At 38.2% G+C, this 13949-nt stretch overlaps 2 protein-coding genes across 6 annotated transcripts in view; one reads left to right on the top strand and one right to left on the bottom strand.

Annotated features, from left to right (window-relative positions):
- Positions 1 to 9441, top strand: part of FASTKD1 (FAST kinase domains 1) — a 61994-nt gene extending 52553 nt beyond the window's left edge. For 3 of the 4 annotated variants that reach the window (XM_023507538.1, XM_023507537.1, XM_003800853.3), the window contains 6 exons: positions 1293 to 1421; positions 2926 to 3054; positions 3409 to 3522; positions 7564 to 7702; positions 8629 to 8743; positions 9270 to 9389. In XM_023507538.1, the coding sequence (XP_023363306.1) occupies positions 1293 to 1421; positions 2926 to 3054; positions 3409 to 3522; positions 7564 to 7702; positions 8629 to 8743; positions 9270 to 9365 (722 nt within the window). In that variant the 3' untranslated portion in view covers positions 9366 to 9389. Of the gene's footprint in view, positions 1 to 1292; positions 1422 to 2925; positions 3055 to 3408; positions 3523 to 7563; positions 7703 to 8628; positions 8744 to 9269 lie in introns of all 4 variants that reach the window. The other variant, XM_023507536.1, reaches the window with a different exon arrangement.
- Positions 9442 to 12266: 2825 nt separating this feature from the next.
- The window catches only part of KLHL41 (kelch like family member 41), a 17032-nt gene continuing 15349 nt past the window's right edge, over positions 12267 to 13949 (bottom strand). Inside the window, exons 6-7 of one of the 2 annotated variants that reach the window (XM_023507535.1) lie at positions 12916 to 13032; positions 12267 to 12602 (exon numbers count right to left, since the gene is read on the bottom strand). In XM_023507535.1, coding sequence (XP_023363303.1) covers positions 12921 to 13032 — 112 coding nt within the window. In that variant the 3' untranslated portion in view covers positions 12267 to 12602; positions 12916 to 12920. Of the gene's footprint in view, positions 12603 to 12687; positions 13033 to 13949 lie in introns of those variants that run through there. The other variant, XM_003800852.3, reaches the window with a different exon arrangement.

Here is a 13949-nt window from a genome sequence, read left to right as displayed (position 1 = left end):
GGATTTGAACCCACTAGCTCAGGTGTATGTGGCTGGCACCTTAGCCCCTTGAGCCACAGGCCCCGAACCTAGTTTTTCTTTTTACAAGTAAAATTTTAAATAGTTAATGGAGTAATAATTTTCTCACCCTGGGGATCTGAGATTCCCAGAGAACAGCACAGTATAGTGGTCCAGGCTCCATAGCTGGACTTTCTGTATTAAAGCCCACTCTTCACTTGCTTCACTCTGTGACTTCTCTGTGTTTCCTTAAGATCATTTTTAAAGCAGAGATAATTGTTCCTACTATGTATGGAAGTAAGGTTTAGTGAGTGAATTATGTTAAGTGTTTACCTAACACATTATGAGCATTATTATTTATCACCCTTTCCTTTTTACTTATACCACTGTCCTTTTGTTTTGAATTCTTCCTCTTCTCAAGGCAATTTAAAAAAAAAATTTTTTTTTTCAGATAGTCTCACTATGTCGCCCTTGGTAGAGTGCCATAGTGTCACAGCTCACAGCAACCTCAAACTCGTGGGCATAAGTGATTCTCTCACCTCAGCCTCCCAAGTAGCTGGGACTACAGGCACCCACCACAACGCTTGGCTATTTTTTCGTTGCAGTTGTCATTGTTGTTTAGCTGGCCCGGGATGGGTTCGAACCTGTGAACCCACCAGCCTCGGTGTATGTGGCTGGCACCAAAACCAATGTGCTACAGGCACCAAGCCACTTTTTAAAACTTTTTATTAAAATTTCATAACAACAGAAATATTCTTCTAACCTTAGTATAATAGCATAAATTTATACAAATTGAATCACCCAGGGAATTAATACCCACATCAACAAACAGAATATTGCCATAATCTCCTCTTTTTGTCTCCCTTTCCTATTCCACCCCTGCCCAAAGGTAACCACTTAACTACTATCCTGACTTGTAACAGTGCAGAGTAGATTGTTTGAGACAGTCTCACTCTGTTGCCCTGGGCTAGAGTGCTATGGAGTTATAGCTCACAGCAACCTCAAGCTATCCTCTTGCTTTAGCCTCCCTAGTAGTGAGTAGTTGGGACTACAGGCATCCGCCACAACACCCGGCCAATTTTTTATTTTCAGTAGAGAAAACAGAAAAATTTCTGTCATTTTGCTCAAGCTGGTCTCAAACTCCTGAGCTCAAGCAGTCCTCCTGCCTTAGCCTTCCAGAGTGCTAAGATTGCAGATGTGAGCCACTGCACCGTCTGAATAGAGATTTGTTTTGTTAAGGCTGTATTTGTATGATTTTTTAAAAACCTGGCTTTACAACTTTAGTTTTCTTTTAGGTATGTTGGATCCTCTAGCATTAGTGTTTCTTGGTTTCTCTTTGGCTACACTTGAATATTTTCCAGAAGATCTGCTAAAGGCAATTTTTAACATCAAATTCTTAGCTAGATTGGATTCTCAACTTGAAAGTATGTATCTACTTTTTAATGTACTAAAATCTCTCTTGTATTTATATCCAATGTTACCTATATTGAAGCATTTAAGTGTTAATGACTTTTTCTTGTTTATAGAAGTATTCATGTTTATGTAGGAAATTTAGAAAACACATGAAAGTATAAAATAGAAAATAAAGAATTATCCCATCATCTTACCACTAAGTAAAACTACCACTTTTTAAGGTTTAGAGTATTTCTTTATGGTCTTTCTCTAGGTCTTCTGTGTATGTTTACCTCTCTCTCTACATATATATACACACATTTTTATATATATATATATATATATATATATATATTTTTGCAGTTTTAGCTGGGTCCTGGCTTGAACCTGCCACCCACAGTATATGAGGCTGGCGCCTTACTCCTTGAGCCACAGGCGCCACCCCTGCATATCTATATTTTAAAAATTAAAGTCTGAATTATTTGGGGCCAGGCGTGGTGGTTCACGCCTATAATCCTAGCCCTTTGGGAGGCCGAGACAGGTGGATTGCTTGAGCTCAGGAGGTCAAGACCAGCTTGAGCAAAGGAGAGACCCTATCTCTACTGAAAATAGAAAAATGGAGGTAAGAGGATCACTTGAGCTCAAGTTGGAGGTTGCTTTGAGCTATGATGCCATGCACTCTACCCGGGGCAACAGCTTGAGATCACTCTGTCTCAAAAAAAAAAAAAAGTTTTTTTGAATTATTTATAGATTCTTTTTTTGAACCAGAGTCTCACCCCTAGGTAGAGTGCTGTGGTGTCACAGCTCACAGCAACCTCAAACTCTTGGGCTTAAGCGATTCTCTTGCCTCAGCCTCCCAAGTAGCTGGAACTACAGGCGCCTGCCACAATGCCTGGCTATTTTTTGGTTGTAGTTATCATTGTTGTTTGGTGGGCCTGGGCTGGATTTGAGCCCTCCAGCTCCAGTGTATGTGGCTGGCACCTTAGCCGCTTGAGCTACAGGCTCCGAGCTGTCATTAGATATTTTTGACATCATGATTTTTTATTGGTTCCATAATGTACTATTATATGAATATAATAAAGTTTATTTGTTACTGGTTTCCAATTCCTCATTATTATAAACAATGAATTATTATACATGAATCATTGTTTCCTTAGAATAAATTCCTAAGTGTGGAATGTTGGGTCAACAAATTTTTTTTTTTTTAATTTTTTGCCGTTTTTGGCTGAGGTTGGGTTTGAACCCACCACTTATGGCATATGGGGCTGGCCCCCTACTCCTTTGAGCCACAGGCACCGCCCAACAAAAATTTTTTATAGTATTTTTAAATGTAGTTTTAACATTCATTAGTGAAAACAACATAAGAGTTGGTCCTGATCATGCCATTGAATGTAATAATTTAAAAATATAAAGTATTTGTGTGCAAGTGAAATGATTTTGTACTAGGAGAATGAAAACATCTACCAATAAATAAGTATAAAATGAGTGGTATTTGCTAGGTCTCAGCTATCAAATACATTATTTTATTAATTTCAGTTTTATCTTCATCTCTGCGTAAGAAGGTCCAGTTTCGTCTTATGGAGTTAAATAGAGCAGTCTGCTTGGAATGCCCTGAGTTTCAGATTCCATGGTTTCATGACCGCTTCTGTCAGCGATATAATAAAGGTTTGAATTTTCTTTTGGTCAGAAAGCAGAGTTTAATTCTAAAGTAAATATTAAGTAGTACATTCTTGTTAAAACTAAACATGACACCAATGTTTCCAAAAGTGCTATGACCTTTTTTATTTTTTTAGGTGATATTTGTGATATAAAAATTTTTAATATTTGAGACATTAAACCTCTTTCAGTTGAGATCAAGCAGCTTGTCCTATATTGGATTTAGTGTCATTACATATAGTATTACATTGAAGCTCTTACTGAAAGTATTGATCTTTATTTTTCAGTTTGTAAAATTAGGATGATTTTTTCATTCAAAAACTGATTAACCTAAGTGTGCTGATTATTTTTATTTTTATAAAGATATTGGCAGCATGGATGGAGCACAACAGCAGATTTATAAAATGATAGCAGAGGTACTAGGAGGAGTCAATTATGTAAAAGCTTCAGTTCTTACTCCGTATTACCACACAGTAGGTAAGTTATAACTAGGTTATTAGCTACTTTCAGAAGACCAAACTAATTTGAATAATTTCGCCAGTTGGAATTTTAAAAAGTTTTTGGAATATTTTCAAATTGTTATCATGAAGATATCCATACAGACAAAAGTAGAAAGAACAATGCAATGACTCCTCAAGTTCCCAAGTTCCCGTAGTTCAGCTTTGATAACAAGGAGCATTTTGCTGTTCTTCAGAAATTTAAAAACAAAAAAGGTCTTTTATCATTCGATGTAAAACCAAGATTTAAATTCACTGAATATTTCTGGATCTTCAAAAGATTCTGTCCTCTCTACTCAGTACACTAAAACTAAGGGAAATGACCTTTTATCTCTGTTTCATTGTTTTAACTTCATCTCAGAAACTAAGTTGGGTTATCAACTTGGACAAACATTTCCAGGGGTATTGTGTTTGATGCCTACCTAGCTTATGTTGACGGCAATATAAAATTTTAAAAGATATTGCTAAATCCAAGTGCTGGGCTTAAACAAAAGAGATAAAATTTTAAGAGAATTAACATGAACTTTCTAAATTTAGGTTTAAAAAACATTTGTATACATACTTTCAGGATGTTTTAAAAGATTATAAGCTTGATATAAACTAATGATGTAAGTGGTTACCAAAAGTCACATACTATTTTAAACTATACACACACACACACATTGTTTTGTTTGAGACTGAGTCTCACTTTGTCACCCAGGGTAGAGTTGCTATGGCATCGTAGCTCACAGCATCCTAGCAACCTCAAACTCTTGGCAAAAGCCATCCTCCTGCCTCAGCCTCCAGAGTAGCTAAAGCTATAAGAACCTGCCACAATGCCTAGCTAGTTTTTCTATTTTTAGTAGAGATGGGGGTCTAGCTTTTGTTCAGGCTGCTCTTGAACTACTGAGCTCTAGCAATCCACCCGCCTCAGCCTCCCAGAGTGCTAGGATTACAGGCAGGAGTCACCATCATGCCTTGCCCTTAAACTATATTGTTAATAGTAACAAGAAAACTGTGTTCTATTCTTCAGACACATCTTAATATTGGTTTTTTTTTTTTTTTTTTTACACATTGCCCTTTATGAAAGACAGTGACAGATAGGGTCTAGAAACAAAGGAGGACAGATAGTGAAGAATTCTGTCTCATCATGTCTTAGACCTAGAGAGAACTAGGACTTCATAGATTTCAATTTTGAGCAAGGTCTCCTAGACCTTATTAATTCATTTATCTGATAAATGGGGATCATAATGCCTGTTAATAGAATTAACTGAGATACTGCATATAACACATTCAATGCTAAAGTGCTAAATAAATTTTATTTGGGGGGGAAAAAAGCATAAGATGTCTTCTTTGAAAAATTGAAGTCTTATGGGGTACATAATTGTTGTAAAATATTTGAAGGATTGTTAAGTGGAAGAAGAAATAGACATTTCTTTTTTTTTTTTTTTTGAGACAGAGCCTCAAGCTGTCCCCCTGGGTAGAGTGCCATGGCATAGCTCACAGCAACCTCCAACTCCTGGGCTCAAGCGTGTCTCCTGCCTCTGCCTCCCAAGTCGCTGGGACCACAGGCGCCCACCACACCTGGCAATTTTTTTTCGGTTGCAACCATCATTGTTTGGCGGGCCTGGGCTGGATTCGAACCTGCCACCTTAGGGGTATGTGGCTGGTGCCTTAGCCACTTGAGCCATAGGCGCCGAGCCGAGATAGGCATTTCTTTTCTTTTTTTTGGTTAGTGACAGAGTCCCACTTTATTGCCCTTGGTAGAGTGCTGTGGCTTCACAGCTCACAGCAACCTCCAGCTCTTGGGCTTAAGTGATTCTCTTGCCTCAGCCTCCTGAACAGCTGGGACTATAGGCACCTGCCACAATGCCTGGCTATTTTTTTGTTGCAGTTTGGCCCAGGCTGGGTTTGAACCTGCCACCCTCGGTATATGGGGCCAGCGCCCTACTCACTGAGACACAGGTACCACACTAGACACTGTCTTAAGTGATATATATATATATATATATATATGTATATGTATATATATAACATATATATATTTTGTATTCCTAAATTAATTATTCTATTTTAAAGATGAGGATTCTGAGGCCCAGAAACATTATTATTATCATCTTTTTTTTTTTTTTTTTAAAGAGGCGGGGTCTCACTCTATCATCCAGGCAGAGTGCATTGGTGCAGTCAGTTCACTGTAACCTGGAACTTGTAGGCTTAACCCTGCCTCCATCTCCCAAGTAACTGGACTAAAGGTGCATACCACCACACTTGGCTAATGTTTTTTAGAGGTAGGGTCTTGTTATTTTGTCCAGATTAGTCTTGAATTCCTGGCCTCAAGCAATCCTCCTGCCTTGGCCTTCCAAAATGCTTGCATAACAGGCATGAGCCACCAAGCTTGGCCAAAAACATTGATTGCTGAAGGGTATACTTTGTGTATACCTGGCAAATGACAGAGCCAGGATTTGACCTAAGTGTTCTTGCTCCAGAATTTATTCTCTTAATGAGAGAACTAAATATTTCATGTTTCATAATTAACTTGAAGATGGTTCAGTGCTCCAGTTCTTCTTATGTGGAGAAAATAGATAATTAACCTACTCTTTCCTCCTTTTCATTTTTTCATTCATTGTTTCTTTTTTCTTGGTTTAAATACTTTTCTGATGGTTTTCATTATGGAAAAATTTCAGACATACAAAAGTAGAATAATATTATAAACCTTCTTCCAGAGTCAACAGTTAGCAATACCTGCTCACTACAGTTTTACCTTATGCTCTTCAAGCAAATCACAGACAATATAACATTTCAGATGTATATGTAAAAGACAAGGGTGACTTTAAAAGTGTAACAATAATACCATCATTATCACACCTACAGCCATTAACAGTAATTTCTTAATACCATATAGCTTTTATGTTTTAGTTGTCTTTTTTGTTTTATAGTTTGCTTATTCAAATTGGGATCCGAACCGGTTTGGTTGATTTTTCTTTTTAAGTTCTACCTTTCTCCTTTTTTTCTCTTACAGTTTAATTAAGAATATATATAGTTTTCACAGTCTGGATTTTTCTGATTACAAACTGTGTTGTCATTTAACGTAGTTCTGTTTCCCTTGTCTTTCCTGTCAACCAGTAGTTATAATTAAAGGCTTATTTAGATTTTAGGTTATTTTTTTGGAGGGTGTTTGTAATACTATTTAACAGGTGATGTGTATTATTGCAGCATATCAGGAGGCACATGATGATGACTGTCTGTTTACTGTGTTGCTGTTAAGACTCTGTGGGTTTGTGTGATGTCACCTGATGCATTCATTCATCCCTCCTCCATCAGCTTTTCACCTACTGATTTTAGCAACAATTAATGATCATCCATGGCTTAAATCTATCATTGATTAAGAGTGGCAAAGTATCAATAGCCAGGCATTGTGGCAGGCGCCTATAGTCCCAGCTACCTGGGAGGCTGAGGCAAGAGACTTGCTTAAGCCCAGGAGTTGGAGGTTGCTGTGAGCTATGATGCTACAGAACTCTACAGGGTGACAGCTTGAGGCTCTGTCTCAAAAAAAAAAAAAAAAAAAAAAGAGTGGCAAAGTATCAGTATTCTAAATCTATCATTCTTGCTATATTTTTTAGCTGAAATTTGTCTAAAAACACCTCTCCCATATCAGTTACTCAGTTATTCTTATGTACAGTTCATCTAGGAAAGACAGGATAAATACTTGAATCTTTGTCCTTACTGGTTTTCAAGGGGGTTAGTTTGTTTTCCTCCAGATTGTGACCAGGGGACTTAAGAAGATTAAAATAAAGCCTTTCAATGTGATTTGCCCTAGCACAGTGCTGAATGTGGTCCTGTGCTTAATATAGTTTAGCAACTCTTGCTGGTTGATTTGTATTCATTGAAGAGAAGTGCCACTGGACCAGATCTTATAAAATAAGTTGGATCTTTGTGTGTGTGGGTATTTACATATGTGTGTATATTTATTTATAACACATCTTAAACTTTTATCTGCAAAAACTTACCTAATTTATACTGCTAATTTTTATACTTACTTAAGATTTTGAATGTATCTTGGATAAAAGAAAAAAACCTCTTTCTTATGGAAAGCATAATATAACTTTGGGAAAACTACCAGAAATACACTGGGAATCAAATACTCAAATAGTTGGATCAAGACTGCCACCAGGAGCTGAAAGGTATTTGTGTCTTTAGATTTTATCTACATGTTCAATTTGGCATAATAAAATGAACTTCATTATCAAGGAGTGAATGTAGTAGGATCTGTTCCTCATCTCATGCACTCATGCACTTCATCTTTGCTTTTCCCCCTTTATGGCTTAATGTCCTTCCTTCTCTTGTCCAAAGCCTAGCAGTCTCCCTAACTAAAGGGCTATGCTAACCTGATTGTCCTCAACTGGAAGTAAAATACTGCCTTCTTTTATGCTCCCATATTTCTCTTCTCATAGCACTTGGGAACGTCCTACACTGCACTGCAGTGCCTTCCTATATGGTTATGCTCCCTGTTCACTACAAGCTTTGTTTTATACTGGTATCCCTCACATTGCCCCTTACATGTAGTAGGTGTGTTTCATATATAATGGACGAAAGCAGGCAGATATTTATCATTTATCACAATTTGGTATAAATGAATAGGTTTGTCATCAGTTACTGATTTATTTATTTATTTATTTTTTGGAGACAGAGTCTCACTATGTTGCCCTGGGTAGAGTGCTGTGGCATCACAGCTCACAGCAACCTCAAACTCTTGGGCTTAAGCGATTCTCTTGCCTTAGCCTACCAAGTAGCTGGGACTATAGGCTCCCGCCACAACACCCAGCTATTTTTTTGTTGTTGCTGTCATTGTTGTTTAGCTGGACTGGGCTGAGTTTGAACCCGCCAGCCTGGGTGTATATGGCCAGCGTCCTGCCCACTGAACTATAGGTGCTGCCAGTTACTGATTTCTTAAGTAGAAAAATAACTAAAGGTGGAATGGACCTTTTAGTACCAGTTACTTGTGAGACAGAGATAGGGTTACGCCTGCAATCTTGTTCCTGAAACATTTATAATTACTCAGTTTCACATTTTGATTTCAAAAGTAAATGTTTATTTTCATCTCATATAGGATTGCTTTGGAATTTTTGGATTCAAAAGCTTTTTGTAAAAATCTCCCTCACATAAAAGGACAATCTGCTATGAAAATACGACATTTGGAAATTTTGGGCTATCATGTAATTCAGGTATGAAATACTTAATGTAATTCAGCCCCTAAAAGCCCCGAGACACTGGCTATACATATATATCCTTTTAATATGAAAGTTCTAAAATTACCTTTTTATTAAAAGGTTAAAGTATGCCTGAAAAAAAATCTCTTTATTTTGTAGAATAAGAAATATATAATTTTCTTTGTCTTTAGGAGATTTATTGTTTATATATTTATCTTACAAAGGAGAGAGACACTATGAGATGGATAGTGCTATCAGAGAAAATGACCAGTGTATGAATGTAGAAGGATATCTAGGAAAAAATTTCATTGTTGGTATTGTAGGAACAGGAGGATGAAAAGCCCTGAGACAGAAAAATGTTTTCCAGGCAATGTTGGGAAGAAGGACCCATTGGGCTTCTAAAAAAGATTCACACGCTATGCTTATATAAGCAAATTTCATAGGATTCTTACAGCTTTGCTCAGTAGTGCTTATGCATCTTCTGCAGTTTTTCTGTTGTTGCTTTAAAACTTTCTTTCAAAATGCATTACTTATTTTACAGATCCCTCATTTTGAATGGAACTCTATGGCGCTGTCGACAAAGGATGCTCGGATGGACTATCTGAGAGAATGTATATTTAGAGAAGGCAAATCATGATTGTAGTTTTTATTTAAAATGAGTTACCAGCAGTGCCTGTAGCTCAGTGGGTAGGGTGCCGACCACATACACTGAGGCTGGCAGGTTCAGGCCCGGCCTGGGCCAGCTAAACAACTACAGCAACAACAACAAAAATAGCCGGGGTGTTGTGGCGGTCACCTGTGGTCCCAGCTACTTGGGAGGCTGAGTCAGGAGAATCACTTAAGCCCAAGAGATGGAGGTTACTGTGAGCTGTGACGCCATTGCACTCTACTGAGGGTGACATAGTAAGACTCTGTCTCAAAAATAAAATAAAATGAGTTATCACATTTGGATTTATTTTAATTAAATGACCTAATGCAATTAAAAAATAATAGATACAGCGGTGATGAAGCTGGCACCGGGTCCGTGGTGTTTGTCGTGGTTTATTACTGCTGCCAGCAGAGGAGAGATCTGATCTTGGCAAAAAAAAAAAATAATAATAATAGATACAAATATTCTAAGGTGCAAACATGCCTTGTTTGCTTGAGAATTTCAAGGGATCCAATGTGGCTGGAGCAGAACAAGTGGTTAGTGAGGTGGGAGTATAATAGAAAAGGTAAGAGATAAAAGACCTCATGGCTACTCTGAGTGAGATGAGAAGCCATTGGAGGGTTTTAAGCAAGGAATGGTAAGAACTCACACATTTTAACTCCATTTCTTTGGCTACTTTGTTGAGATAAGGAATGATTGCAGTGCAGCACATGTGTCAGCAGGGAAACCTATGACTACGTCATTGCAATAATCCAGGCAAGAAATAGAGGGTGGCTTGGAGAGAATAGTGGCAGTGGCAATAATGAGAAGTGGTCAAAGTTTTGGATATATTTTGAAGGTAAAGTAAAAATAATATTTGGTCATTCACTGGACATGAGGTATGAAAGAAACAGGAGTCAAGGATAATTCTAAGCTTTTGTCCTTAAAGCAACTAAAAGGATGTCATTTCCATTAACTGAGATAGAGCAGTCTAGGGAAGAGGCAGAGAAGGGGCATGATGAGAGGAAGGTCATATGTTTGTTTTAGACATATTGAGTTTGTCAGAACTTTTAAACATAAATGAAGCTATCAAATAGGAAATTAAGAAATGTGTTTTGAGGTCAGGGGAAAGGTCCAGGAGGAGAAAGCTTGGAAATTGTCAGCAGCATTTAATGCCATGAGCTTAGATGAAATCATTTAAGATGTGATTAGAGAAGAGTATGAATGGAGGACAACATTAAGAGATTACGAGGAGGAAGAGACAGTGATACTTCCTAGAAGCCAAGTAGCAAAAGCATGAAGGAGGAAGTGAGTAGTTATGTCAGTTGCTGACAGGTCAGGTAAGGTGAGGACTAAATAAAATGTTCATTAAATTTAGCAACATGAAAATCATTAATACTTTGAAAAGAGTTCTGGTGAAGTGATGACTGTGAAAGCCTGACTGGCTGAAAGAAAATAGGAAACATGAGTTTTCTTCTAAATGGAAGCACAGAAATGAGGTGATAGCTGAGTGGACCAGTCTTGAGTTGGCCTGATCCTATACACACTGATGGAATAATGATTTTTTGGTCTCTCTCACAACACTCTTAATAAAATAGTTACTAAGGGCCTATTATGGAAGAAGGCCCACCCTTCCTCTAAATGATACATTTGTGCTTATCAAAAAAGTCATAAAGTAACTACCTGTAGGCCAGCTGGGAGGGGTAGAGATAAATGGCCACCTGAAACTTGGCTATCTTCTGATTCCATGACCATCAAAATTCACTCTGTAACAAGTAAAGTGGTAGAGGCCAGTGTGTGGCTCACGCCTGCAATCCTAACACTCTGAAAGGCTGAGGCAGGGGGATCCCTTGAGTTCACAGGTTCAAGACCAGTCTAAGCAAGAGAGAGACCCATCTTTAAAAATAGCCAGGCATTATGGGGTCCCAGCTACTTGAGAGGCTGAGGCAAGAGGATCACTTGAGCCCAAGAGTTTGAAGTTGCTGTTAGCTATGACACCACAGCACTCTACCAAGGGTGACAAAGGAAAATTCTTTCAAAAAAAAAAAAAAGTTGGTAGCCAAAGTACCTTTAATCATAAGGACAGCTTTAAAATATGTGTCCTGGCAGCGCCTGTAACTCAGTAGTTAGGGTGCCAGCCACATAGACCAAGGCTGGCAGGTTCAAACACAGCCCCGGCTAGCTAAATAACAATGACAACTGCAACAAAAAATAGCTGGGAGTTGTGGCAGGCACCTGTAGTCCCAGCTACTTGGGAGGCTGAGGCAGGAGAATCACTTGAGCCCAAAAGTTTGAGGTTGCTGTGAGCTGTGACGCCACAGGACTCTACCCAGGAGAACAGCTTGAGACTGTCTCAAAAAAAAAAAAAATGTGTCCCACATTGATGTTTGGCTTAGGTTAGTTCAAGTTCATGTTTAAAATATTAAAAAATTAGCTGAGTTTGGTGGTATGCACCTGTAATACTGGCTACTTAGGAGGCTGAAGTGAGGATCGCACAGCTTAGGAGTTTGAGGCTGCAGTGAGCTATGATCAACAGAGTGAGATCCTGTCCCTAAAAACAATTTTTTAAAAATTGGTGACCCATGTAGAGTTGAGTGTGATGGTGTAGACAGACTGAGGAGTCAACTTACTATATATGTGAGGAAGAAACAAAGAATGTAAGGCCTCTTGTCCCAGAAAGTAGAATAACGTAGTTACCTTTCTTGCTCTCAGAAATTTAACAAATACATAGACATTTCATAGAAAATATATCCAAAGCTTAAACCAATGAGTACATACCCTCCCCCATCACTCCCTGCCTCCAGTTTCTGCTCGAGCAATGTAAAGAATTCATCCATTTCCTAAAGGTCCCCTTCCAGCCTCTTGCCACAAATGCTGTAGTTAATGGCTTGAACACTGTGATTTACTTGATCTTAAATTTAATTTTTTAAAAATTTGATTTGGAAACCACAAATAATATGCCAGTGTCGCAAAAAGGATGGAGAAAAGAGAAAGGCCATTTGCATTTGACTACTTTTACTTAGAGACTTTTCCTCTTCAAATGAGACTGACCCATTTATTAAACTCCTTAAATAGCATTTCCGAAGTCATCTTATGGCAGGTAATCTTTAATATAATGCACAAGAGTCTTGTCATATCTTAGAGCAGGAGGAAAGGCTTTTGACATATGAAATGTTTTTCAAAATGTAGATGTACACATTTTATTCTCCAGTTCCATTTGTAATAGAAAATGAGTGTGAAGTTACCCTATTAATATAAAATCAAAAGATTAGTAAACTCAAATTTAGGAACCTTCCTTATAATCTAATGAGTGAGACATAAGCAGAAGTGATTTGTTCAACTGGATACTTAATTTCTTATTAGAAAATGGTTTTAAGCTCTAATCATTATATTGAAGATTTAATGACTTTGAGGTTTTGATAGCTACATCTCACCTTTTAAGATAACTTCTTCCTGAATAATTTTTACATGAATCTCTGTACAAGCTTTTAAAAAAACAGAATAAATTAAAGCCCTATTAACCAAACAAATCACCTCCCAATCTATTATGTTTTGTCACCTTATTTATAGTTTAGACAGTTTGAAGAGATTTAAACGCGTTGCTAGGCAACTAGCTCCTGAAGCGTAACGTATTTCTTTCAACATCCCAGCCCATTCTTTTTTATCATCTTCATACCTGTCGGAGGAAAAAAAGTAATCAATAAGCAACTTTAGTTCTATAAGTCTCCCTGTGTTCAGTGTATAAACATGGATCTCTGAAAAACCCTAGGCCAGGTGCAGTGGCTCACACCTATATTCCTAGCATGCTGGGAGGCTGAAGCGGGAAGATTGCTTGAGCCAAGGAGTTTGAAACCAGCCTGAGCAAAGTGAGACCCCCGTCTCTACGAAAAATAGAAAAATTAGCTGGGCATTGTGGTGAGCACCTATAGTCCTGGCTACTCTGGAGGCTGAGGCAGGAGGAGTTTGAAGTTGCTGTGAGGTAGGCTGATGCCACAGCACTGTAGCCTGGGCAACACAGTGACACTGCCTCAAAAAGAAAAAAAACAAAGCAAAGCAAAGAAAAAAAACCCTAGTGGCTCTTACTCAGAGGATGCATCTGCTTGGTTGAATAACTCTTGAATTCCTTCCAGATACACATTCTGTGAATGAGCATGTACCTGAAGCCATGGTATTTAATCTGGATGCCCAGCCAGGTCAGCCTTCTCTGGGCATCAAAGATTATTCAGAGAAGAGTAGTAGATACCTAAGCAATTAATCATTCATCTTTAGACTAATGAAAATGGCTGGTCTGAGTTAGGGTGAATAGAGTCTTCCTTAAAGAATAGGAACTGGGAAGACCGGGGACTGTGCTTAGCACTAGTTTATAGAACTACTAAATTCCTAATTAAGCACAGCACCTGATACATAGTGGTCACTTCATAACAATGTGTTGCCCTCCCCTTTATTGTTTTGTTTGAGGACTGCTCTTAGGCTTTGCACTAGACTTCAGGTGAAAAGTCATCTTCATCTCTGAATATTCAAGGTTATAAAGACAACTTGGCTCAGCACCTGTAGTTCAGTGGCTAGGGTGCCAGCTACATGCACTGGGGCTGG

Source organism: Otolemur garnettii, unplaced genomic scaffold (genome assembly GCF_000181295.1).
Source record: "Otolemur garnettii isolate 467f Iridium unplaced genomic scaffold, OtoGar3 scaffold00187, whole genome shotgun sequence".
NCBI classification, from domain to species: domain Eukaryota; kingdom Metazoa; phylum Chordata; class Mammalia; order Primates; family Galagidae; genus Otolemur; species Otolemur garnettii.
Note: the sequence above shows the minus strand (reverse complement) of the source record. Positions and strands in the feature narration are given on the sequence as shown.